This window comes from Chelonia mydas, chromosome 3, assembly GCF_015237465.2.
Source record: "Chelonia mydas isolate rCheMyd1 chromosome 3, rCheMyd1.pri.v2, whole genome shotgun sequence".
NCBI classification, from domain to species: domain Eukaryota; kingdom Metazoa; phylum Chordata; order Testudines; family Cheloniidae; genus Chelonia; species Chelonia mydas.
In genome coordinates this window covers 22,868,273-22,892,075 of record NC_057851.1, presented here as the reverse complement: position 1 = coordinate 22,892,075, position 23,803 = coordinate 22,868,273, and the positions used below count along the sequence as shown (strand labels likewise).

Sequence of the window (23,803 nt, the reverse complement as noted above, 5' to 3'; positions counted from 1 at the left end):
CATTCTTGTGATAAAAACATTCCCTGTTTTTTTTAAGTTATGTAACATTTATTTCTGCTCACATTATTCAGAGCGACAGACACTAAGACTAGCATCAATTGTATTTCATATCATATCCTACTCTCCATTTCCCAAAGTAGGAATTTTTTTTTTTAACCACCATGTCCAGTATTTATTTAATCATTAGTTTTCCAGTAACTTAAGTATGCTATCCTCATCTTCAGGGACAGATTGTGCCTCACCTCACATAGCTGCATAGATTAAGGGGAGATGGTGCAAGCAGTATTCCACACCTGTCTCTTGTGTCCTTGCAAAAGGGCCAGGCACAAAACCAGATCCTCATGGTTCATGAGCATAAGGAGAGACATCTTTATTGGCACCAGTGTGGCTAGTAAACATCAAATGAGGAGGGGCTTGTAATCAATCTACCCTCCTGACTGATCTGATTGAAGCCAGGAGGGTGCTCTAATAGAAAGCTCAAAAGGAACTTCTAGATGTTTAATGATCATCAAGCTCAAACCTACAGACTCTCAGAGGTGGAGATACAACAGCCATTCTTTCCTAAACGATTTTATATAAGGATGCATGAAAACAGATCACTGAAAAGCAAACCTGTCGACTCACCTAGACATAACAGCATTTCTGAGACACCATGGCACAAAAATAATTAGTAATTCCTGGCCATCAAACTATATAGTACTCCTGGGGGAATTCTGCACCAAAATATTTTAAAATTCTGCACACAATATTTTAAAATTCTGCATATTTTATTTGTCAAAATAACACTACATAATTACACCAGTTTCAATTATTCTGGTAATTTATTCCAAAATACCTGTCAGCAAGTATGTCTGTAACAATACAAACACACACAAAAATTCCCCCAGTAGTAGAGAGTTAATGAAATGCCTATGACAACCCAGTTCCTGTTTCTCTAGTCCCTTCCCCACCCCTCCAGAGTTCAGCGGGGGGGCCAGACATCCACAACCCTTCCCCGCCAGAACCCAGCCACGGGGGCCTCCCTAACCAATACATCCAAACAACTTTCCCCCTCCACGCCTCCCCAGGGCCCAGATACCCTTACCCTCCCAGAGCCAGCTGCAGACCTGCCCCCGATATCCATACCGCCTTCCCCCCCTCCCCAACACCCACACACCCTCCGCCCCAGAGCCGAGCGGCAAGGCCCCCCGTTGCCCACACACCCTCCCTCCCCGAGAACCCAGCCCTGGGGACCCCCCTGCCCAGATGCCCAGCCACAAGGCTCACCCCTGCCCAGATACCCCTCTCCGTCCCGCAGAGCCTAGGGATTCAGAGGGAGAAACAGCCTGATGCTCAGTGCCAAGCTTGCACAGTTTCCTGTATGATGCCCTGTCCTTCCCTCAGGGCATGCTGGGAACTGCAGCTGCCAGGAACCCTCTAGCTCCCTCCCCCCCAGCAGTGTCTTCTGGGAGCTGGGCTCTGCTGGGTCCAGCAGCCCCTAGTGGCAGCTAGCAGCACCACAGCCCATTTCTGTGGGGGAAAGGAAATTGTGCACGCACAATGTTAATTTCTGCAAAATTCTGCATTGCGCATTGGCGCAGAATTTCCCCAGGAGTAAATACAGGGAAGAAACTTGGTCACCAAGGTGGAGGAATACTACAGTTGCACTGGCTATCAAATGAAAATTTCTAAGGGCAGAATATGTGTAGCTACAAAATCCAGTCCATAATATTAACAATAGTAGGGGTGTATTAACAGCTTCTGAATGAGTGAACAAGTCAGAATGTTGCAGGAGATGAGAAAAGCATCAAAATCTACTAACATAATGAGAGAGAACAATAGAGAACAATTACCCCAGATAAAATGGTTTACTGTAACAGTAAAACAGTTTGGAGAAAGTCTGATAACTTAAGCAAATTACTTCTTGGAATAGTTTCTTCTGGAGCATACAGAGGAGAGATTACTCTGAATTAATTTTAAGTAACATGGGAAGTGGTTCAGAGAGCTAGCGTAGTGAAGACACTAGGGCGACATCTACACTATAAACTTGGGGCCTGATTCCCAGCTTGTGTAGACATACTAGTGCGGGATCTCACCTGAGCTCGCATGCCAAGGCAGTAGTGTAGCTGTAGTAGCACAGGCAGCAGCAGCCCAGACTGGCAGCTCCAGCGATGTCCCCGCAGGGTTTGCCCTTGGGGCAGCGAGCACAGTGCCACTGCTGCCGCTACCCATGCTACCACAGCTACACTGCTATGGTGTGTGTACGGGCTCAGATGAGAGTTAGTGTATGTCTGTGTGACCTGGGAATCACACCCTATCTCATAGTGAAGACGTACCTTAAATAAGAGGGACCATAGTATCTTGAAACTTGAAATCGTTGAAGGAGAATGGAGTAGGGAAGTGAACAAATACCAAAAATCCCCAAATCATCATGGTGGCCATTTAAGAACGCTTTTGATGCTGATATCCTAGGCATATATACTGTGAAAAAAGTCTATTGCCTTCTTTCTTACGTACCTATTTAACATTTCTAGTGCACTTTTTGAGCTAGGAAGTTTAAGGAAAAATGATTACCTCATGCTCTGTGGGGTGAGCAAAATGAATTGTCGATGACGTTGAGAATCTGCCATCTTGAGCATCATGTCCATTGCAATTCTTCTATTAACCATGTCCTAAGAACAGAGGATTGACCAGTTACCGATATTTAGAATACATTTTTATTGTCTTGCATTTCTGTACAGACAAGCTATTAATATAAACACCTGCAAAAACTTAATTAAGTTTGGAGATATTTTGCTAACACAATTATCTAATTAACTAACTAAAACATGTACATTGAAATTCCATCAAAAAAAAATCTACATCAAGAGAACATGAAGGTTACAGTCAAGCACTGAAATTCAAGAAGTGAATAGAGGCTGTGCGCCTGTCATTACCACTATCCCTTTGCATATGTGTATTATGATACAGCCTTCAATTACACACTCACACGATATCTTAATACATCATACCTTTTTCTACTACTTTGGATATGTGCAGCCCCTTATGCTACCATACACCACTCAGCATACGCTTAAGAGTGCTTGGTAGTCACTTATATACAACATGCACAATGTACAAAGCACAGACTCCTACAATGACCTGCCTCCCCTTTGCTGTCAATTACACAAATGGACCATACAAAGATGTAGAAAAACATGCATGTATATTGTATTTGAAAACCAGAATATGACCATGAAATTAAAGACTGTATTGTAATGCACATGCACAGTGGTGTTGTTACCTATGCTGTCCTGATCACTTCACCGTGCAACCTTAAAAGTTCTCTCAACAAAGTTTCTCACTGGAATTTTCTAGATTTGTTTGTTTTTAGGACAATGTTCAAAGAACAACTGAATTATATCACAAAAACCCCAAATCGGGTAGGAAGTTGGCATTTATGTTTGAGGTACATACACTGCAGAGTGTCTGTATCCTCCCTGTCCAGATTCATGATATTTTGCAAAACCAACGTATAGAATGCATCTATCATGCAAGGTCTTGAAGCCATAAATGTCCATCCTCAACATAATCCATGATCATGTTCTGGTCAGAGAGGTAATCAGCTATAACAGAGGAAAGATGAATGGCAACCACTTGGCTCGCCACTGACAAATTGAACACACACTACAAAGCAGTCTGTCTGATCTCCACAGAGACATCCTTTGGTAGGAAGGTGCTGTACAGGGTTTTCCTATATACATTCTTTATAAATCAAGTAAGAAGATAGGAGTGTGTATTGCTATTTTGATACTAATTCATCGGTGTTTCAATAGCTTTGGAAGAACTCTGGTGTATAAGCGTGGAGAGGGATGTAAACCTACCTCACGTTTCCAAGAAGCAACACTGAGCTAAACTGCTACACTTGTTCTACCAGTGAAGGCAAAACTGTACACTGATGGAGTGAGAGCATGAGCTAGGACCAGAGTTTTCTTAGCAGACCTCTGAGGAAACTCAGCGATGTTATGTGGACAGTTATGGACTGGGGAAAATGTTAAGATCCAGAAAAGCAAGTTATGTGGAAGTTATATTTCTGAGTTATCTCATGAACTCGACTTATATTTTAAAGTAGTCAGACTTATTTACACAGACAAGCGCCTTATTTCTGGTTACCAACTTGGAAAACGAGAGAGTAAAGTTAATGTATTCTCTAATTAGCATTATGGAGGGAAAATGTTAGTAGGTTCACAACCAAAATTAACCACCATAGTCTTTCAACTTTCCAATGATCTCCACTTAATTACTTTGGTAGTTTATCCAGCAAAACTGGAAGATGTAGCTGAAATGTATACTTACCATGAAGACATCAAATTCATCCAAGCATCTGAAAGGAGATTCAGCAATGGACCATAGAGAAAGAATGAAACAAACTGTTGAAAAAGAACGTTCACCTCCTGATAGAGATCTCATGTCATTTAGAGCAGCCTTGTTTATATCTCCAGGCTGGACCTTGAATTAAGTTAAGACATTCATTTAATTAGTAGATTCATGATTGATACTTGCATAAGAAGAATACTGTAATTTTTTCATACAAGATTTAAGTTTACAAATATTAAACAACATGAAAATCTATCTATAAAATGTAGCGACACAGTAAGTTTGTATACTTCAGTGTAAATGTGTCTCAATGAAACTAAAATAGTTCAATCACACACAATTTTGTAAGGGGTAGTTGCAAGGCAACTGTCCCACTGCTTTGCCCAAATAAAAATGGAACAGATTTAACTTAAACCAATAACTCAGCCTGTGACTTGTTTAATTCTCCATTTTTATAACTGTTAAACTCATCACCCAGTGTAGTTATGTTTCTGTCAAACACCAATGATCTTAGAACTGCAGCTAATTATATCACTACTGGTGTTTTAACAAGGAATAGCCCCTCTGTATGAATACATGAAACAGGGTAAATAGTTCTGTGTTCCTTGGATTACAGTGACACCTTGTGGTATCTATCTATATTTTTTTACTGGTATTCTGAAGTGCTTGAAAAAAATAAAAAAGTTGTTTTAATTAAAGATATTGTAACAAAATATACTGGTAAACATAAAATCTGTTTGCTGGTAAAAATTTTAAACAAAGTGTATTGTATAATTTGTTTCTTCCTTTTTTACCTTTCAGGATTCATTTAGGTGTTGAATCACTCTCCACAATATGTCAACAGGACAGAAATCAAGCCAAGAGGGACCCAAAAGAGGGACTTGATGCATCTGAGCCGCAGAAATAATGAATTGCCTTGTTTGTTTGTTTTTGTTTAAAGATAGTGTTTGTATGTTGCAAGAATTTAAAATGCTACGCAAGTTTTGTACCTTATTCCATATTTCTTCCATCTAGAGAAAAACATTTTGATCACAAGTAATTTCTATGATTTTTTAAAAAAATTATAATTGGCCTTCAACTATTCAAGGGTCTGAAAAATTGTGCAAGTCTAGTTAGAGAAACTAACCACACTAAGGTGGGAGGACATCAAATGATTTACTAATTGTAAATATCAGGTGGAATTTACTGGACACCATGACTTCTCTTGTTTTCATTTTCTAATCATTATTTGAAAAGTTAGAATGCAAGTCTGAAACAATGCTGACCAATTATACATTTACTACATCTTCACATTTTAAATTTACATTTAGGCATCTATTCCTGTAACAGCTCATCTGTTCATCTTGTTTTTTTCTGCATCTCCATCCTCTGACAGGATAATCAATTCACACTAACCGTAATGTCAGATGGAGAACAGAAAATAGTAAAGTAAGTTGACAGAAACCAGATATTTTATTTTCATGCAAAAAATCTGTATTAGTAAATGCCAAGTAACTGAAATACAAAAAGATACCGGAACAGATTTTTTTAAGGGTTAAAATTCCACCGAAGTTTAACATCAAACATAACTTTTGGTAAGGTATTAATAAAGAAAATACACAGTGACTTACTGTTATTGAAAGTGTTTCATTCTTGTGGTCAAAACTCATTTTTCCAGAGTAAGATCGCTGACATAATAAGAAGTCAAAATAGAACTTGCATCGTAAAGTAAGGCACCTTTTTAGATAAATTGTGCAAATAAACATAAGATCAGTGATCTTTAAAAATAATATGCATAAAAAGGTGAACAGATTTAGAGTCGAAGATCCCACATCAAAAATGAAAGAGTGGAATCTTAATCAACATTTAAATTACTGCTTCATTTTAATAACAGAATACATAACACACAACAATACCTTTGTTCTATGTGTTAAGGTTGCAGCTATAACATACCTAATAGAACCACAAAAAGAAGGAAATAAATCAAAATATCTAAAAGCACATACCCCTTCTACTCCTCTACCCAGACACACGTACACCCCGTTATTAAAACACTCGACAACTTAGTTTTACTTTAGTATGGATGGGAGCCATGTAGCACCAACTTCCCAGACTTACTCCCACTACTTTCCATTTTTCACAGTTCTGGGGGAAAAAAAACACATTCACTCAACGTTTGGAGAAGGGTTTGCTGGAATGTTGGCATTTCTATTGGGGCAAAGTTGAAGTTGAGATGCTTTGTGTGGTACAGTGGTTATTTTAGTTGTGAAGTGTGGATAGAGGAGTAGAAAGTACGAACTGCTAGAGGCCTTAACTTTTCATTGCTTGCTTTAGTGGTTTTGCATTGGATGTAAAATCTACAACTTTAACTCACACACACCATAGTGCTTTTGTCTATTAATTTCCCACTTTAACATTTTAGATTAAGAAAGGCTCTCCAATGCAGCAATGGCTACGTTTATGAATAACAATATCTGCTCCTGACCCAGAAAGGCACTTTCATGAAGAGCCTAGTATTTGTCAAAGTTCCTGTTGCTTTGTCATAGATCCTATTTTCTGTTGGTTCAGAAGAGGAACTCTTAAGCCAGCTGAACAGTTTGACAAAGAACAGGATCTTTGAGATTGATAGTGGTTGCTTTCATGAAGTCCAGGAGCTCCTGTGCTGGCTGCATGATTTCACAAAGAACGAGATCCTTGACGCAGTATTAACTGCTTTATCAAAGAGGCTGCTGCAGTTTTATGGAGCTCCTAGTTTTCAATAAACCAGCAGCTATTGCACAGAGGATCCTGGTCATCGTGAAAGCTGTTCAGCCATAAGTGTGTCATAAGAGGGCCTTTCTTTGAGAAACCAGCAGCTACATGATAATTATAAATCTTGATCTCCCCCTGGCTAACTTGCGCAAAAGACCACTCATGGGGGCGGGGGTGTTTACAAAATATTTTAACAACTCCAGAGAACCCAACAAACCAGCACTATGTACATTTTTTTGACTTTCTATAATTTGACATTTTGATGCCAAAAAATGAGATTGAGAATGTGAACTTATTTGGGGGACAAAATTAACTGATTTTCTTGAAAATCCTCAGAAAATGCAAGCTTTAATCAGAAATTATATACTAAAATTTGGGACAGATGCACTGTCTTGAGGTTGAACTCCCATTTTAATAGCACAACACAATGCAGCCTTAGCTGTGATGTCTCAATGGTTCCACCATAACATATATTAGAAAAGTTAAATCCACTTCTGGAGATCAACACCAAGTAGGTATTTACTGCACAGCATCTTAAGCTAGTTTTTTAAAAGCAATAATTTAAACTTTAGTTATATACTGCAATTAACTTGTTACTCTACAGCCAATACCCAAAAGCCACTGGAGATGTAGAACGGGGAAGGATCTACAGCTTTTTTGTTAAAATATATTATCTCCCCACTCTACAAAAGCTCCACTTCACAATTCCTTCAAGAAAGAACAGTTATTTACCTTACAGTAAGTATGGTTCTTTGAGATGTGTTGTTCACATGAATTCCACTCTTGGTGTACGTGAACCCCATGTGCAGAAGATCAGATTCTTTCGGCCAGCAGTGTCTGCTGGGGCTGCACCTCCATACTAAATGCTCTCACCCCAGGGAATAAAGGACAAAGCAGACTCATCTGACCCTCAGTTCCCTCACAATACAGAATTCCAGAGAAGTAGGACTTCATAGAAGCAGGGAAGGAGGGCACGTTGTGGAATCCATCTGGACAACACATCTTGAAGAAACACAGGAAGTGTACAGTAGAAAGTGTAAGTGATTTTCCACATGGATTCCACTCTCTTTGACTAACAATAAGTTATCTATTTGCTTGGAGGTGGGTAGTTGAAACCTACTTAAACAATGAGTGCAGGGAAGCCCTACCAAACTGGGCATCCGATTTGGAAGCCTTTACCAAAGAATAGGTTCCTGTGAACGTGAAGACTGAGCTTTACAGAGCTACTCTATATATTTCCAGAATAGGGACATTCTTCACAGGCAGAAGAAGCTGCTGGAATGAGCTCTAATGTGGCTAAGGTGGATCTAACCTGGGTAACTCATAACATGTCCTTATGCAAACGGAGATCCACTTGAATTGTCTTGGAGAGGATAGTTCCTGACCCCTCAGCCCTCTTTGGAAAGGCCATAATCAGTCTAGTGCATTCTTGAATGGTTTTGTCCTGGCAGTGTAAAAAGACAACAGATAACAAGAAGTGTATGAAGTTTAGTTTCCCCCAAGGTCGAAGGAGTCTTGGGGAAGAAAACAGATAGATATGAATTGGTTGATGGGGATTTCTGAAACAACTTTGGGTATGAGGAGGGCTGAGAGTATCAAACTTTCCTTATCAAACACAGTGGAAACTGCCATGAGGGCCTGAATATCACTACCCTTGGAGCTAAGGAAGCACAGGCGGCTTCATTGAGAGGTGGCAAAGGAAGGACCCAACAACGCCATAAATACTACACTGAGGTCCCAAGAGGGAGGGGGCTCCCAGACTAAAAATAAAATGTTTAGGGAATTTTACCACAGTGTCACAGACAGGTCATGGGCAGCCAGACCTAGTAGTTCGAACCAAAGTCCAAAGTCATGAGACAGGAGTCAAGAATTGGCTGGGTCAGAAGTAGGAGACAAACTAGAAATCAGAACCAAAAGACTGGAACCAGAGTCGGGTTGGGATACCGGTGGGTCAGAGGCAGGAGACAAACTGGAGGTCAGAAACCACATCTTAGATGCCAGGAAATCAAGCCAGAGAAGCAGGAACAGGAATAAGTAGTGGGCAGCACGAAGTACAAGGCACACAGTCCAGAACAGGATGGAGCCCCATTGTTTGACAGCTTCCAGTTCCTGCTGCTGTATCTTACGTAGTGCCAGCAGGCCAATCAGACCTCAGGGACAGAGCCTCACACCAGTTTCAGAGCTATTAGATAGTCCAACACTACTGAAATGGGTATTGTCAAGGGAGACCGCTGTTGCTGAGAAGCTCAAATAGAAAACTTCTTCCACTTTGCTTTATAAATCAGTCTGGTTGAGGCTCTCTTACTTAGGAGCAGAATGTACTGAACATCAGCCGAAAGTCTTCTTTCAGTGGGCACCATCCAGCCAGCATTCAGGCTATCAGATGAAGCAATGCTGGGTTCAGGTGCAGGATTTGACCATTTTTCTGTCAGGCTCAGCAGGTAAAGTAATTGGCGGTTCCTGAAACATTCCTCGGATCTGAATACCAGAACAGTCTGGGCCCATGCTGAAGCTATCATCACCACCATCCCTGAACCTTGCTTCAGTTTTCTTAGAACCCTCTGGATCATGAGGATCAGTGGAATGGCATCCATGAGTTCTGGGATGAGAAAGGCATCCATCAGGGAACCTGGGCTGGAACGCTTTGTGGGAAAAGAAGTTTGACACTTGTTTTGGCTTGTGGCAAACAGATCTTTAACTGGGAACTCCGCACCTGCAAAAGATGTTCTGCAAGACTGCGTATTTTAACCGACCTCTTGCGATTATCTGAGAGCCGTCTGCCGAGTTGATCTGCCAAGATGTTCTGAAGGCTGGGAAGTTGCAGGGCTCCAGAGGTAATTGTACTGAGTTGGTCATCTGTTACGGTGATCTCCCCAAATCAGCCAGTCATTGAGTTATGGGTAGACCTGATGTCTTTGCCACCTTATATGAGTTGCCACATATAACAAATACTTTGTGAATATCTGTGGTACTGTGGAAAGTCCAAAGAGCAGGATGCCTTATTGATAGTGAGAAGTTCCCACCAGGAATCGGAGTTATTGCTTGTGAGTTGGATAAATGGACATGTAGAAATATGCATCTTACAGGTTGAGAGCCATGAACCAGTCTTGAGGCTTTAACAAAGGAATTACGAAGGTCAGAGTTGTCATTCTGAACTTGAAACAGCAGATGAACGTATTGTCTCTGGATTAAGTTTAGAAGTGTGAGCAACAAGGGTGATGTCGTGGTGGGAGTCTGCTATAGACCACCGGACCAGGGGGATGAGGTGGACGAGGCTTTCTTTCAGCAACTAATGGAAGTTACTAGATCGCAGGCCCTGGTTCTCATGGGAGACTTCAATCACCCTGATATCTGCTGGGAGAGCAATACAGCGGTGCACAGACAATCCAGGAAGTTTTTGGAAAGTGCAGGGGACAATTTCTTGGTGCAAGTGCTGGAGGAACCAACTAAGGTCAGAGCTCTTCTTGACCTCCTGCTCACAAACCGGGAAGAATTAGTAGGGGAAGCAAAAGTGGATGGGAACCTGGGAGGCAGGGACCATGAGACTGTCAAGTTAAGGATCCCGTCACAGGGAAGTAAGGAAAGCAGCAGAATACAGACCCTGAACTTCAGAAAAGCAGACTTTGACAACCTCAGGAAACTGACGGGCAGGATCCCCTGGGAGAACAACATAAGGGGAAAAGGAGTCCAGGAGAACTGGCTGTATTTTAAAGAACCTTTATTGAGGTTACAGGGACAAACCATCCCGATATGTAGAAAGAATAGTAGATATGGCAGGCGACCAGCTTGGCTTAACAGTGAAATCCTTGCTGATCTTAAACACAAAAAAAGAAGCTTACAAGAAGTGGAAGATTGGACAAATGATCAGGGAGGAGTATAAAAATGTTGCTCAGGCATGCAGGAGAGAAATCAGGAAGGCCAAATCACACCTGGAGGTGCAGCTAGCAAGAGATGTTAAGAGTAACAAGAAGGGTTTCTTCAGGTATGTTAACAAGAAGAAGAAAGGCCAGGAAAATGTGAGCCCCTTACTGAATGAGGGAGGCAACCTAGTGACAGAGGATGTGGAAAAAGCTAATGTACTCAATGCTTTTTTTGCCTCTGTCTTCACAAACAAGGTCAGCTCCCAGACTACTGCACTGGGCAGCACAGCATGGGGAGGAGGTGACCAGCCCTCTGTGGAGAAAGAAGTGGTTTGGGACTATTTAGAAAAGCTGGACGAGCACAAGTCCATGGGGCCGGACGTGCTGCATCCGAGAGTGCTAAAGGAGTTAGCGGATGTGATTGCAGAGCCATTGGCCATTATCTTTGAAAACTCATGGCGAGAGGAAGAGTCCTGGACGACTGGAAAAAGGCTAATGTAGTTCCCATCTTTAAAAAAGGGAAGGAGGAGGATCCTGGGAACTACAGGCCAGTCAGCCTCACCTCAGTCCCTTGAAAAATCATGGAGCAGGTCCTCAGGGAATCAATTCTGAAGCACTTGGAGGAGAGGAAAGTGATCAGGCAAAGTCAGCATGGATTCACCAAGGGCAAGTCATGCCTGACTAATCTAATTGCCTTCTATAACGAGATAACTGGCTCTGTGGATGAGGGGAAAGCAATGGACGTGTTATTCCTTGACTTTAGCAAAGCTTTTGACACGGTCTCCCCCAGTATTCTTGCCAGCAAGTTAAAGTAGTATGGGCTGGACGAATGGACTATAAGGTGGATAGAAAGCTGACTAGATTGTCGGGCTCAATGGGTAGTGATCAATGGCTCCATGTCTAGTTGGCAGCCGGTATCAAGCGGAGTGCCCCCAGGGTTGGTCCTGGGGCCGGTTTATTCAATATCTTCATTAATGATCTGAAGGATGGCATGGATTGCATCCTCAGCAAGTTTGCAGATGACACTAAAGTGGGAGGAGATGTAGATATGCTGGAGGGTAGGGATAGGAAACAGAGGGCCCTAGACAAATTAGAAGATTGGGCCAAAAGAAATCTGATGAGGTTCAACAAGGACAAGTTCAGAGTCCTGCACTTAGGACGGAAGAATCCCATGCATGCTACAGACTAGGGACCGAGTGGCTAGGCAGCAGTTCTGCAAAAAAGGACCTAGGGGTTACAGTGGACGAGAAGCTGGATATGAGTCAATAGTGTGCCATTGTTGCCAAGAAGGCTAATAGCATTTTGGGATGTATAAGTAGGGGCATTGCCAGCAGATCGAGGGACGTAATCATTCCCCTCTATTCGACATTGGTGAGGCCTCATCTGGAGTACTATGTCCAGTTTTGGGCCCCAGACTGCAAGAAGGATGTAGAAAAATTGGAAAACGTCCAGCAGAGGGCAACAAAAATGATTAGGGGACGATGGAACACATGACTTATGAGGAGAGGCTGAGGGAACTGGGATTGTTTAGTCTGCGGAAGAGAAGAATGAGGGGGGATTTGATAGCTGCTTTCAACTACCTGAAAGGGGGTTCCAAAGAGGATGGATCTAGACTGTTCTCAGTGGTAGCAGATGACAGAACGAGGAGTAATGGTCTCAAGTTGCAGTTGGGGAGGTTTAGGTTGGATATTAGGAAAAACTTTTTCACTAGGAGGGTGGTGAAATGCTGGAATGCATTACCTAGGGAGGTGGTGGAAACTCCTTCCTTAGAAGTTTTTAAGGTCAGGCTTGACAAAGCCTTGGCTGGGATGATTTAGTTGGGGATTGGTCCTGCTTTGAGCAGGGGGTTGGACTAGATGACCTCCTCAGGTCCCTTCCAACCCTGATATTCTATGATTCTCTCTGGAGCAACGTTCCTTTTGGCCCATCAGTGAACAGTAACCCTGGAATGCTGTGGATGACTAGGGCCTCTTGGAACTGGTCCAAGATCTTGGGGTGAAATATTGGCTCATCAGGACACTAATGGAGAGAGACTGACTAGATGAGTGTAGTCCAACAATGATATTCTTCTGTGTCTGTGGCTTGCATTGAGCTTTTTTGTAGAAACAACTTCTGGCACGCTTCTCTAGCTTTCTGAATTCATTTAAAGAAGGAGCGACATATGGAACTTCACTTGGGGATAAGTCCCTCTCACCTAGGTAGAGCAGGCATGGGGAGTGCCAGTCATTAATTAGCAAAGCTTCACATGAGGGGCAGATCCTGGAGCTTTAGCTTCTCCCATGCTGTTACCATCTCTGTACAGGAGAGCAAGTTTAGTCTAGCTGAAAATTTATCTCAGAAAAATAATCTAAATACAGATGTGACTAATGAGAGACCTGGGAAATACAAGGAGTTCAAACGATTATATTAAAATGTGCCATTCAGGCCTGGATTTTGAGACAATAAGAGTTAAGTGGGTTTCCTGAGGAATCCCTACAGAGTGATTAATGTAAATTGCATAACCATGGTTATGCAAAAAGTAAATAAATAAATAAAACAAATTGAGGTTACTTACTTCTAACTCTAAGTTCTTTGATGTGTGGTCCCTATCTGTATTCTACATGTGGGAACGCATACCATGAGCCTGAAACTGGAATATCTTGCAAGTAGTGTCCATTAGTTTGTACCTCTGCCCTGGAATTCCTAATGCTCAGCACTGCGGATATAATGTGGGGTGTGGACTGACTGCCTCTCCAGTTCCTACTCTACCATGAATCCAGTCATGATCTGAAACAGAGGGGAAGAGGACTGCTCTAAATAAAATAATAAAGTAAGTACCAAGAAAGAAAAAAGATTAAGCTAAAGAGGTAGCAAGCTGCACAGATAGCCAACGACACAGCAATGCTCCGTCTCAAGCTGCAGGTGTCTGAGAAGGAACTGGTCTGTCCCCTCCCTATATACTCATATACCAGAGCACAAGGGTGTCTATGGCACAGGCATGGATCTGCAGACACTACTGACAAAAATTTCAGTTGAGCCGTGAGCACCCCCTGGCACATTGGAAAGTTGGAGCCTGTAGCTCCACCCTGGAGTCGGTGCCTATACAAGGAGCCGCATAGTAACTTCTGAAGCTACAGGTTGGCTGCCCCTGTACTAGCACAAGTCAGAGAAGAAGATGGACGCTGCAGAGGTTCTCTCTTGCTGCCATGGGTGGTAAGAAGAAACTGAGGGATGATTGGGCCCGTTCTGCCCTTTATGCCCAAAAGCATTTATGGCACAGGCACATCCCCAACCGACACTGCAGGCCAAAAGAATCCAATCTCACGTGCATGGGGCATATGCACACAAGAAGTGGAATCCACGTGGACAATCACTCTAAGAAGAATGAGTCAATGCCACAATATCCCACACAGAAGAGAGGGCTGCTAGAAAACAGTAGCTTCTCATTTTAAAGCCATATTCTAACCCCAGGTGCGCATTCAATAGCATATTTTTATTTCTGAACTCTCAGCAATAAAGAACCCATTTGCAAGTTGAACAACATATAAGCAAAGCCTTCTGGTAACATCCAGTACATAGAACTCTCTCTTGGAATTAAGCGATGCAAAGATTTGATTTTTTTAGCTGCAATTAGTTGCAACTCTTAAAATATTTTATGTTATACCTTTCCCAATTTCAATTTTGTTTGAGTATTTTTAAAAGAGGGGCAAGAAGAGGATAATGGTCAGTCAGAATTATTGAAAAAAGCACATATGGTATGGAGGCCTAACATAGGAATTTTAAATGCGTTGAATACAGAAATTTCTTCTGAGTGGCCCTGGGAAATACCTACATTTCCCCAATCAATAGAATTTTATGACAAATATTTTTAATCTGCCCCATCACAGGTATTTGAACCACTAACACTAAAACGAAGATCACACTCACCTTCTGAACTGTTGATACATTTTGTATCTCTGTGTCATTATTTGATCCAACAATTTAATAAACTTCTTCAAATTCTTCACTTTACCTTCTGCATCCTGATATTTGTCCTTTGCTTCAAGAAGCTGCCTGTTTTAACAGCAAAAAGATTCTCATAAATATCTAGTTAAACTCAAAAGATGCTGTTAGGACCAAAGCAAACTCTTGATGCTTAATTTAAAACCATACTGACAACCAACATTCTCTTTTCAGAAAACAAAAACAAAAACAAACATATGCTTACAATCTATTAAACCATCACTCTAAAACTAACATCATGTGGGCACATAAGCTGAATTTTCTCAGGGAAGGGAAAATCATTGTTAATAAAAAAAGATTATTGTTGTTTGTTGGGGGAGAAAAGGAATGGTAAATTCCTTAGCTGATACAGTGAAAGCTTTTTTAACTGGCATGCTGGGAGAATGGGGATGCTGGTAAATTAAAAATGCCGGTTAACTCAGAGGGAGGAGTTTGGAGGGGGGCGGGGGCAGGGGCGTGCTGCGAGGCACACTCTGGAAGGAAGTTTGGGTCCGGGAGGGGGCTTGGGGTAGGGGAGGGGGCTTGGGGTGCCGTGGGGGGTGGCACGCGCTCACCTCCGGCAGCTCTCCATCCCTACTGCTCCAGGTGGAGGTGTGGCCAGGTGCCCCTGCAAGCAGGCACGCTGCCTCCATCTGTTGGCGCTCCCCCCCACCCCCCCTGCAGCTCCCATTGGCCGCGTTTCCTGGCCAACAGGCTGGGACGGGAGCCATGGAGCCAGTGCTCGGGGAGTGGAGGACAGAGGCAGCGTGCCTGGCTGTGCCTCTGCCAGCAACAGCAGGGACGGGGAGCCACTTGCGGGGAGCCACCTGAGGTAAGCGCCCCCACCATCTGGCACCCCGAACCCTGCCCATGCCCCAGCCCCCTGCCAGCCTCTCAACAACTGTACTATAAACCAGACTTTCAGTGCAGATCAGAAATGTCGGTTTATACAGCTTGTCAGCTGGTCAAGTGCCAGATAGAAGAGCTTTTTCTGTACTTTCTTTTCTGCTAGCAGTGTCTCACACAATTCTGATACGTTTGGGCTATTTCCCGCTCTTCTACTTCCCTTCCATTCTGATATATATGGACTATTCCCCTCCTGTCTTCAGTTTCCAGTACAAAACTGTAGCACATCTTATGCTAGACAGGACCCCTTCTCTGGTTTGCTGCAAGATGAGTCATTTCAAAGTAAAAACTCATAGAATGTGATTAGTAACAGTAACTTCAGTGACAGCCAGTTAATTGCGTACGGCAGGCTACAGTCTACAAAGGTAACTATCAAAATAAAATTTTGTCCCTTGGCTATTAAGACATCCAAGGAGGGTAGAATTGTGGGAGATACTGCTAGCAGAAAGGAATTATCAAATAAGAAATTTATCATTCTGCAGCCCAGTGTCTCCCAGAGGAAGTAGCCAGCAGTGACCAGAAGTAGGGATGGATGGAGAGAGAAAAACAAAATTGGGCAGGGAACAGCATTGTTGATTGCTTAAAGGACAATACTATTAATGGACCACCATCTGCAGCACCATCTCACCACAGGAGGCCTCTGCTAAGGACAGAAAGTCCACTTTATAATGCCTAAAAGGTGTTAGCCTGAGACCATGTTGCTGTCCTGCAGATCTCTATGGTGGAAGTACAACTCTTTTGGCCCATGAGGTTGCCACAGATCTTGCAGAATGTACCTTGATTCCACCTGGAATAGGAGCCCCTCTTATGCCACGTATACCTAAGATACAGAGCTTGATCCATCTAACGATGGATAGTTTGGAAACTCTGAGCCCTTGGCACTTCAGATGAATGGAGACAAACAAGGATCCCAAGCTTCTTGTTCATTCTGTGCACTTGATAGATCTTTAGCGCTCTTCGAACATTTATAGCACGCCACAGCTTTACACTCTGGTACTGTGGCTTTGGACCGAATGAAGTAAGGATGATCTCTTGTGAGGCATGGAAAGATGAATTCACCTTAGGCAAGAACAATTCTGGAGTTCTTAACACCACCTGGTCATCTTGGAACCCACGGTGGGGTTCCTGCATGGATAGGCTACCAGTTCAGAAACTTGTCTGGCAGACATCATGGCCACCACAAAACAGGTTTTGATGGACAGATAGAAGGCAGATATTTATGTCAGTGGTTCAAAAGGGTGAGTGGTTATGGCTTTCAATACCAGGGGTAAATCCCACTTAGGGAATACTGGTTTTGCTTGGAGGAATCTGGATACCTGAGGATTATCCACTAAGGAAACAGAGGATCCTACAAATAGTATGCTACTTATGGCTGACATCTGAAGTGCTATGGTGCTGGACTGAAGTCCCTTCTCTTCAAGAAAGTCCTGAACAACAGGAGTACTAGAATCCTTGGCATTCTTGACACCATGAAACTTGCTCCAGATGGAGAAGTAAGCCTTTAATGTGGAAGCTCCCCTGGAGGAGAGCAGAGTTCTGATCACTTTGAGGAAAGACCAGCACTTCCCTCTCAATAGCCAGGCTATCAGTTGTATAGATGGTCTGGTTGGAGGAATGGGCTTTGGCGAAGGATGTCTGTGTTCTCACTAGTAGCTGCAATGGTGGTCCCAATTTCAATTCTACCAGATCAGAGAAATATGGTCTCCTTTGCTGTTGCGAAGTTGGCATTGTCACCTTTGTGCCTTCTCACTTTATCTCCTGGATCACCTTTCCTGGATGTATAAAGGGCATGAATGAATATAGCAGGCCTTGGGGCCACATCAATGTGAAAGAGCATCTGTCCCCATGGACACTGGATCTCTTTCCCTGGTGAAGTATTTCTCCGGTGAAGAACCCTGCTTTGGGTTCTTGCGATTGGCAAACAGGTTGACTGAAGTGAAGCCAAATGTCTACAAGATCAGAGTGAAGACTTTCTGATTTAGGCACCATTCTAAGTTGATGACTGTCTGCTGAGCCAGTCTGTCTTTTGGTTCAGTTCTCCTTTTGTGTGTATCGCTCTAATGGAAGGAAGGGTCCTCTCTGCCCATTCCAATACTGATATTTTTTCTACATGTAAAGTTGAACTCCTTTCTCTTCCTGGTTGTTGAGATAGTACAAACTTCTGTGGCCTGTCCAACTGGTCATCCTCTAGATGGCTCCAGAACCTTAGCAGAGCTAGTTTGACTCTCTGGTTCCTTTCCCACGAGTCTGAGGCATCTTGTGTTGTTCTGTGGCTCAGATGCGTGCTCCCCACCCCATCAGGCTGGCACTGGTTGAGAGTTTCTGTGGGTCTAGAGAGCATATGAGAAGACCCCTGTGGATGTTCTCTGGGATTGTCCATCATCTTAGAGAATCCAGAACCTGGTTCAGGACCTGATCCTGGATGTGTTCCAGAAAATGGTTCCATACTTTCAATACAAAGGCCTGGAGACCCCTGATAAAGAGACCTTGTCCATGGGGTGATCTCTATACAGGATATTAAGAGACCCAATATTTGGAGACAACATGTTATGGTTGGCCTTATACACTTGACCAGCACAGATATCACATACTGGAACTCCTGGAATCCATCCACTGATAGGCAGACCTTTGCTGCAGAAGTGTCCATTTCCCCTTCGAACTGAATTATCTTGGGGGGGGGGGGGGGGGGGGGGGGGAGGCGAGGGAGGGGAAATCAACATTTTTCTTGGTGTTTATCACAAAGCCATGCATTTGGAGAAGTTTGCCTGCCCGTGTCCTAGGTCCACAAAAGTGAGATGCAAAATTTCATTCAACGCTAGTTCATATTAGATGGGGCTGCTGGGGATTGGGTGAAGGGATCATAGAATCATAGAATATCAGGGTTGGAAGGGACCTCAGGAGGTCACCTAGTCCAACCCCCTGCTCAAAGCAGGACCGATCCCCAATTAAATCGTCCCAGCCAGGGCTTTGTCAAGCCTGACCTTAAAAACTTCGAAGGAAGGAGATTCCACCACCTCCCTAGGTAACGCATTCCAGCGTTTCACCACCCTCATAGTGAAAAAGGTTTTCCTAATATCCAACCTAAATCTCCCCCACTGCAACTTGAGACCATTACTCCTCGTTCTGTCATCTGCTACCACTGAGAACAGTCTAGAGCCATCTCTTTGGAACCCCCTTTCAGGTAGTTGAAAGCAGCTATCAAATCCCCCCTCATTCTTCTCTTCCGTAGACTAAACATCCCCAGTTCCCTCAGCCTCTCCTCATAAGACATGTGTTCCAGTTCCCTAATCATTTTTGTTACCCTCCGCTGGACTCTCTCCAATTTCTCCACATCCTTCTTGTAGTGTGGGGCCCCAAACTGGACACAGTACTCCAGATGAGGCCTCACCAGTGTCGAATAGAGGGGAACGATCATGTCCCTCGATTTGCTGGCAGTGCCCCTACTTATACATCCCAAAATTCCATTGGCTTTCTTGGCAACAAGGGCACACTGTTGACTCATATCCAGCTTCTCGTCCACTGTGACCCTTAGGTCCTTTTCTGCAGAACTGCTGCCGAGCCATTCGGTCCCTAGTCTGTGGTGGTGCATTGGATTCCTCCGTCCTAAGTGCAGGACTCTGAACTTGTCCTTGTTGAACCTCACCAGATTTCTTTTGGCCCAATCCTCCAATTTGTCTAGGTCCCTCTGTATCCTATCCCTACCATCCAGCATATCTACCTCTCCTCCCACTTTAGTGTCATCTGCAAACTTGCTGAGGGTGCAATCCACACCATCCTCCAGATCATTTATGAAGATATTGAACAAAACCGGCCTCAGGACCGACCTTTGGGGCACTCCACTTGATACCGGCTGCCAACTAGACATGGAGCCATTGATCACTACCCGTTGAGCCTGACAACCTAGCCAGCTTTCTATCCACCTTATAGTCCATTCATCCAGCCCATACTTCTTTAACTTGCTGGCAAGAATACTGTGGGAGACAGTGTCAAAAGCTTTGCTAAAGTCCAGGAACAACAAGTCCACTGCTTTCCCTTCATCCAGAGAACCAGTTATCTCATCATAGAAGGCATAGAAGGATGGGGGGAGGCCTTTAGTACAAAGGACTTATCTGTAACTCACTACCCCTCTTACCACTTGCCTGTGGTTGATATGTACCATTCTTCTGAGAAATAGGATCTGGGCAGGCACACATTTGTTCCTTGTCATAGTGGGTTCTTACAGGCAGTGGGACTTCCTCTGGATTTTCCACCCAAGCCCTGGTTCCAGGGTTTTCCCCTGATATGTCTGTTGTCTTTCCTCTGGTACTTTTGTGAGGATGGATTAAAGGAGCATTTCTGTCTCTTGCTGGGTTTCTAATCACTCTTCAGAGCACTGCATAGAGAAGGGAGGGACTGTTTCCATTTGGCAGCACTTTCTGCCACTATCTTATCCAATTTTTCCCCAAATAGGAGAGAGAGAGACTGTTAATTTAGATGAACATGTGATTTGTTTGTTTTGTTCCACAGAAGAAGCCATACACTGTATCTGGCTACTGACCTGGATTCCATGGCCCTTGCTGAAAATCTCATTACCTGCATTAAGGCACCTGCCATGAAGGCTGTTGCTAGGAAAATTTTCTTAATTAGCAAGCCAGAAGTCTAAGTGGTCTCCGTTCTTCAGGCAGGATACTGTAACTCTTGTAACTTCCAAGGATGCTATAAGGGCAGACAAGGAAGATTCCAAGTCCCTTCCAAGGCTGGCTTCCACCTTTCTGTTGGCTGGATCTTTGGGAAAGAAATCCCCTTCAGATGGTATCACCATATCTTTTGCTAGTAATGTCACTGCAGCATTGACCTTTGGAACGTCAAAATTACACTTTTTGGGCCCTTGACATTTATAGTATTTTAGGTGCATGCCTGTTTCTATGTTCACCCTTGTCTGAGGTTTCCCATTCTTCTCGGATCACATCCTCAAAGCATGGGTACAGGGGAATTGCTTCCTCAGGTGAGGATTTGGAAGGCAAGTATTTGTTTTTAGGCTTGTCCTAGTGTTCCTCTTCAGGTTGGATCTGGATCGTGGATGCAACCTTTCTGCACATGGTTCTGAACATCTCATGGTGAAGTCCTTGGCTGCATTTTTCCCATGTCCTGCTCAGAAACAGAACCTCAGCAGAGGAGGAGCTGCCTGAGACAGAGGACTTTGTACCTTTCCTTACCCTCTTTAGTGCTCTGGGGATTTTTTTGTCCTGCTTTGTAGATGTTGCTGCCCAACTGTGGCCAGAGCATGGTCTCTTGCAGTTTGCTGAATGCAGAGTCTTGTGCTCTCTGGATAATCCTCCCTCATTGTCCTCCCACTTTAAGGTCCCACTGCCTCTGCTCAGGAGATGGGGTCTAATTCCCTGGTTTGAACCAGGAAGAAGAGGAACTAGATAAAAGCCCCGCTTCTCTCCCCAGGGAATAGAGAACTCATTTTAGGACCTAGGCAGGGGGACCAGGAGGCCCCTAAAAGTTTTTTTTCCCCTCCTTCTTTCCAGTCCTGTGCTGCCCTGGGATTTACACCATGGGCTTGCTGACTGAAGTCCTCCTCATTCTTGGAATCTCTTTCGCCACTCTGTCTGGGTCTCCCGATTGGACTTTTTGGTGTTGGAGTTGCAGCTTTTTGGGGCAGTAAGAGACTCAGCATGTCTTTCTGATTAATAACCCTGTGCTCTAGCAGTACAACAGTAGGCTAGCTGAGAACAGGCAGAGCACAATTTGCCCTCCAGAGAGCCTGCAAAAGCTGTCTCAGATAGAACACTGCTTGAATTTAGCTTGGTGATGATGCAGCTGCTCTGCCATACCTTGGGGGGGGGGGGGGGGGGGGGTGGAAGGGAGGGAGGGGAGAAGAGGGACAGGAGTCTTGCAGGGAATGCTGCAGTGCTGGCTCCGCGTGGCTGGGACCATAACACTGCTCAAGACCCAATCCAGGGGAGGAAGAGAATGACAACAAAGGACAGCTGCTTACTACTGCCCCTCACCCTCAACTAAAAAAAAAATAAAGCCTGGCAAAGAAGAGTCAGGAGCAAAGCAATTAGCCATGTGACTAATGCAATGAAAGCAAAAAGATCTGGCGGCTAGCCAGAGAAGGGGACATGCTAGAACAGTGCTGTGCTACCACTTTGAACTGCCTCCAGAAACTGCAGATATGAGAGGAATAGCCCATACATATTAGTGTTGTGGGAGATGCTTGACGGTTGAACAACAATTTCAGTTTTACCTCTACATTTGTGTTCTCATAACAAGAAGTTATTTAGTCTAGAATGAACTATTGGATTGACTGTGTCCAACAATACACAGCAGTACCTCACTGGTTGAGATTTGCTATCTAACATCTCCCCCAATAACGGTATTACAAGCTCCATTAGATAAATTTCAAATGCTTCTAACTCTATAAAACTCAAATTTACAAGGAAGAGAAATAATCCAGACCAACAGATTTTCTGTTATGAGCAGATAAATTACAGGTAAGAAAAAGTCTCACAATCTGTCAGTCTGGAAGAGATTGTTTAGAATTAGCAAGTAGTCCAAACCCAGATTCTCCACCACTCTGACTCTTCAGAGTCAATACTCAGAAGAATCAAAAGAACATTTGGCAAGGAACAGGCAGACAAAAGGACACTGAGCTGCCTTCCCAGAGTCAGCACACAAGATGTCACTCTAAGACTGGATAGACTTCTGAAATCTATGGGCAAGGATACATTGGTAATGGTTCATATTGGCACTACTGACACTGCATTGTGAGATCTCTCGCAGATAGCGGATGACTTCAGGGAACTTGGAAATGTGCTGAAGAACAAAAATATCCAAGCAATCTTCTCTGAAATCCTTCCTGTCCCACAAAGAAAGACAGGAGGCAGAAGATTCTGGAAGTGAATTGCTGGCTAGGTAAGTGGCATTGGGGGTTGGTTCTGTGGAAGATTTGTCCACCTTCTAAGCTATAGGAAGAGGGAGCTACATAGTTTACATGGTCTTCACCTCAGTAGAGGGTAGACTAATCTCTGACTACTCTAGGCTGGCTAGAGTAGTCAAGAGGGGTTAAACTAATAACAAAAGGGGAGGATAAAAAGAGGGAGAGATAAGCAATCAGCACAAAAATCAGGATGTTGATTAATCAAGGAACATGGGCATGAAGACAAGAAATTACTGAATTGCCTACACACTAATACTGAAAGACATGGTAACAAAAAAAGAACTGGAATTGCTAATTTAGGAGCATAAATTCAATCTAGTTGGTATTACTGAAACCTGGTGGGTTTATCTGCACACCTGGAATCTTAAAATCAATGGTCATAACCTATTTAGGAAGGAGTAAATGGGCAAAAAGGGGAGGGTGAGTAGCACTCTACAGCAAAAATGGCATTTTTTCCAAGTCATGGACAACTCAGAAGAAAATGGTCTTGAATACTTATAGATCAATGTCCTAACAGATAAAGCACAAGATGGGGTAGTAGTTGGTGTGTGCTACAGACTATCAAATCATGACACAGAACAGGATGATTTCCTTAGGTGCCTCTCTACAATGTGTAGGAAAAAACTCTGATCACAGGTGTCTTCAATATGAATGATATATGCTGGAGGTCTCATGTTGCCTGTACTAAAATATACTTAGAATTTCTAAACGTATAGATGACAATTTCCTAACTCAAAAAGTGCTGTAGCCACCACAGTGGAATTCTATATTAGACCTTGTTCTACAGATCAAGTGGAACTGATGACAGAACTAAAAGTTAATGGTAACTTAGGTACAAGTAATCATGGCTTGATGACATTTATAATGTACAAACAGAAAAAAGTCTAGACCGGTAACATAAATTATTTGCTAGACAAACAGACAGAGCTTTAGTAGGGCCAATTTCAGAAAGATGAAAACAATTGTGAGCCAAACCAGCTAGGAGGAAGAATTTAACGAGAAGAGTGTGAATGAGAATTGGAAATCATTTAAGAACACCTTACTAAATGCCCCAAAAGCAACAATCCTGCAACTGAGGAAGAAG

The 23,803-nt window shown here is 43.3% G+C and overlaps 1 protein-coding gene across 7 annotated transcripts in view; it reads right to left on the bottom strand.

The window, feature by feature from the left end:
• Positions 1 to 23,803, bottom strand: part of SMC6 (structural maintenance of chromosomes 6) — an 84,204-nt gene that overhangs the window by 2,253 nt on the left and 58,148 nt on the right. For 3 of the 7 annotated variants that reach the window (XM_043542235.1, XM_037894028.2, XM_037894027.2), the window contains 4 exons: positions 14,832 to 14,957; positions 5,946 to 6,051; positions 4,315 to 4,467; positions 2,554 to 2,651 (listed from right to left, as the gene is read on the bottom strand). In XM_043542235.1, coding sequence (XP_043398170.1) covers positions 2,554 to 2,651; positions 4,315 to 4,467; positions 5,946 to 6,051; positions 14,832 to 14,957 — 483 coding nt within the window. Of the gene's footprint in view, positions 1 to 2,553; positions 2,652 to 4,314; positions 4,468 to 5,129; positions 5,226 to 5,945; positions 6,052 to 6,230; positions 6,268 to 14,831; positions 14,958 to 23,803 lie in introns of those variants that run through there. The other 4 variants (XR_006289353.1, XM_037894030.2, XR_005224564.2 and 1 more) reach the window with 4 other exon arrangements.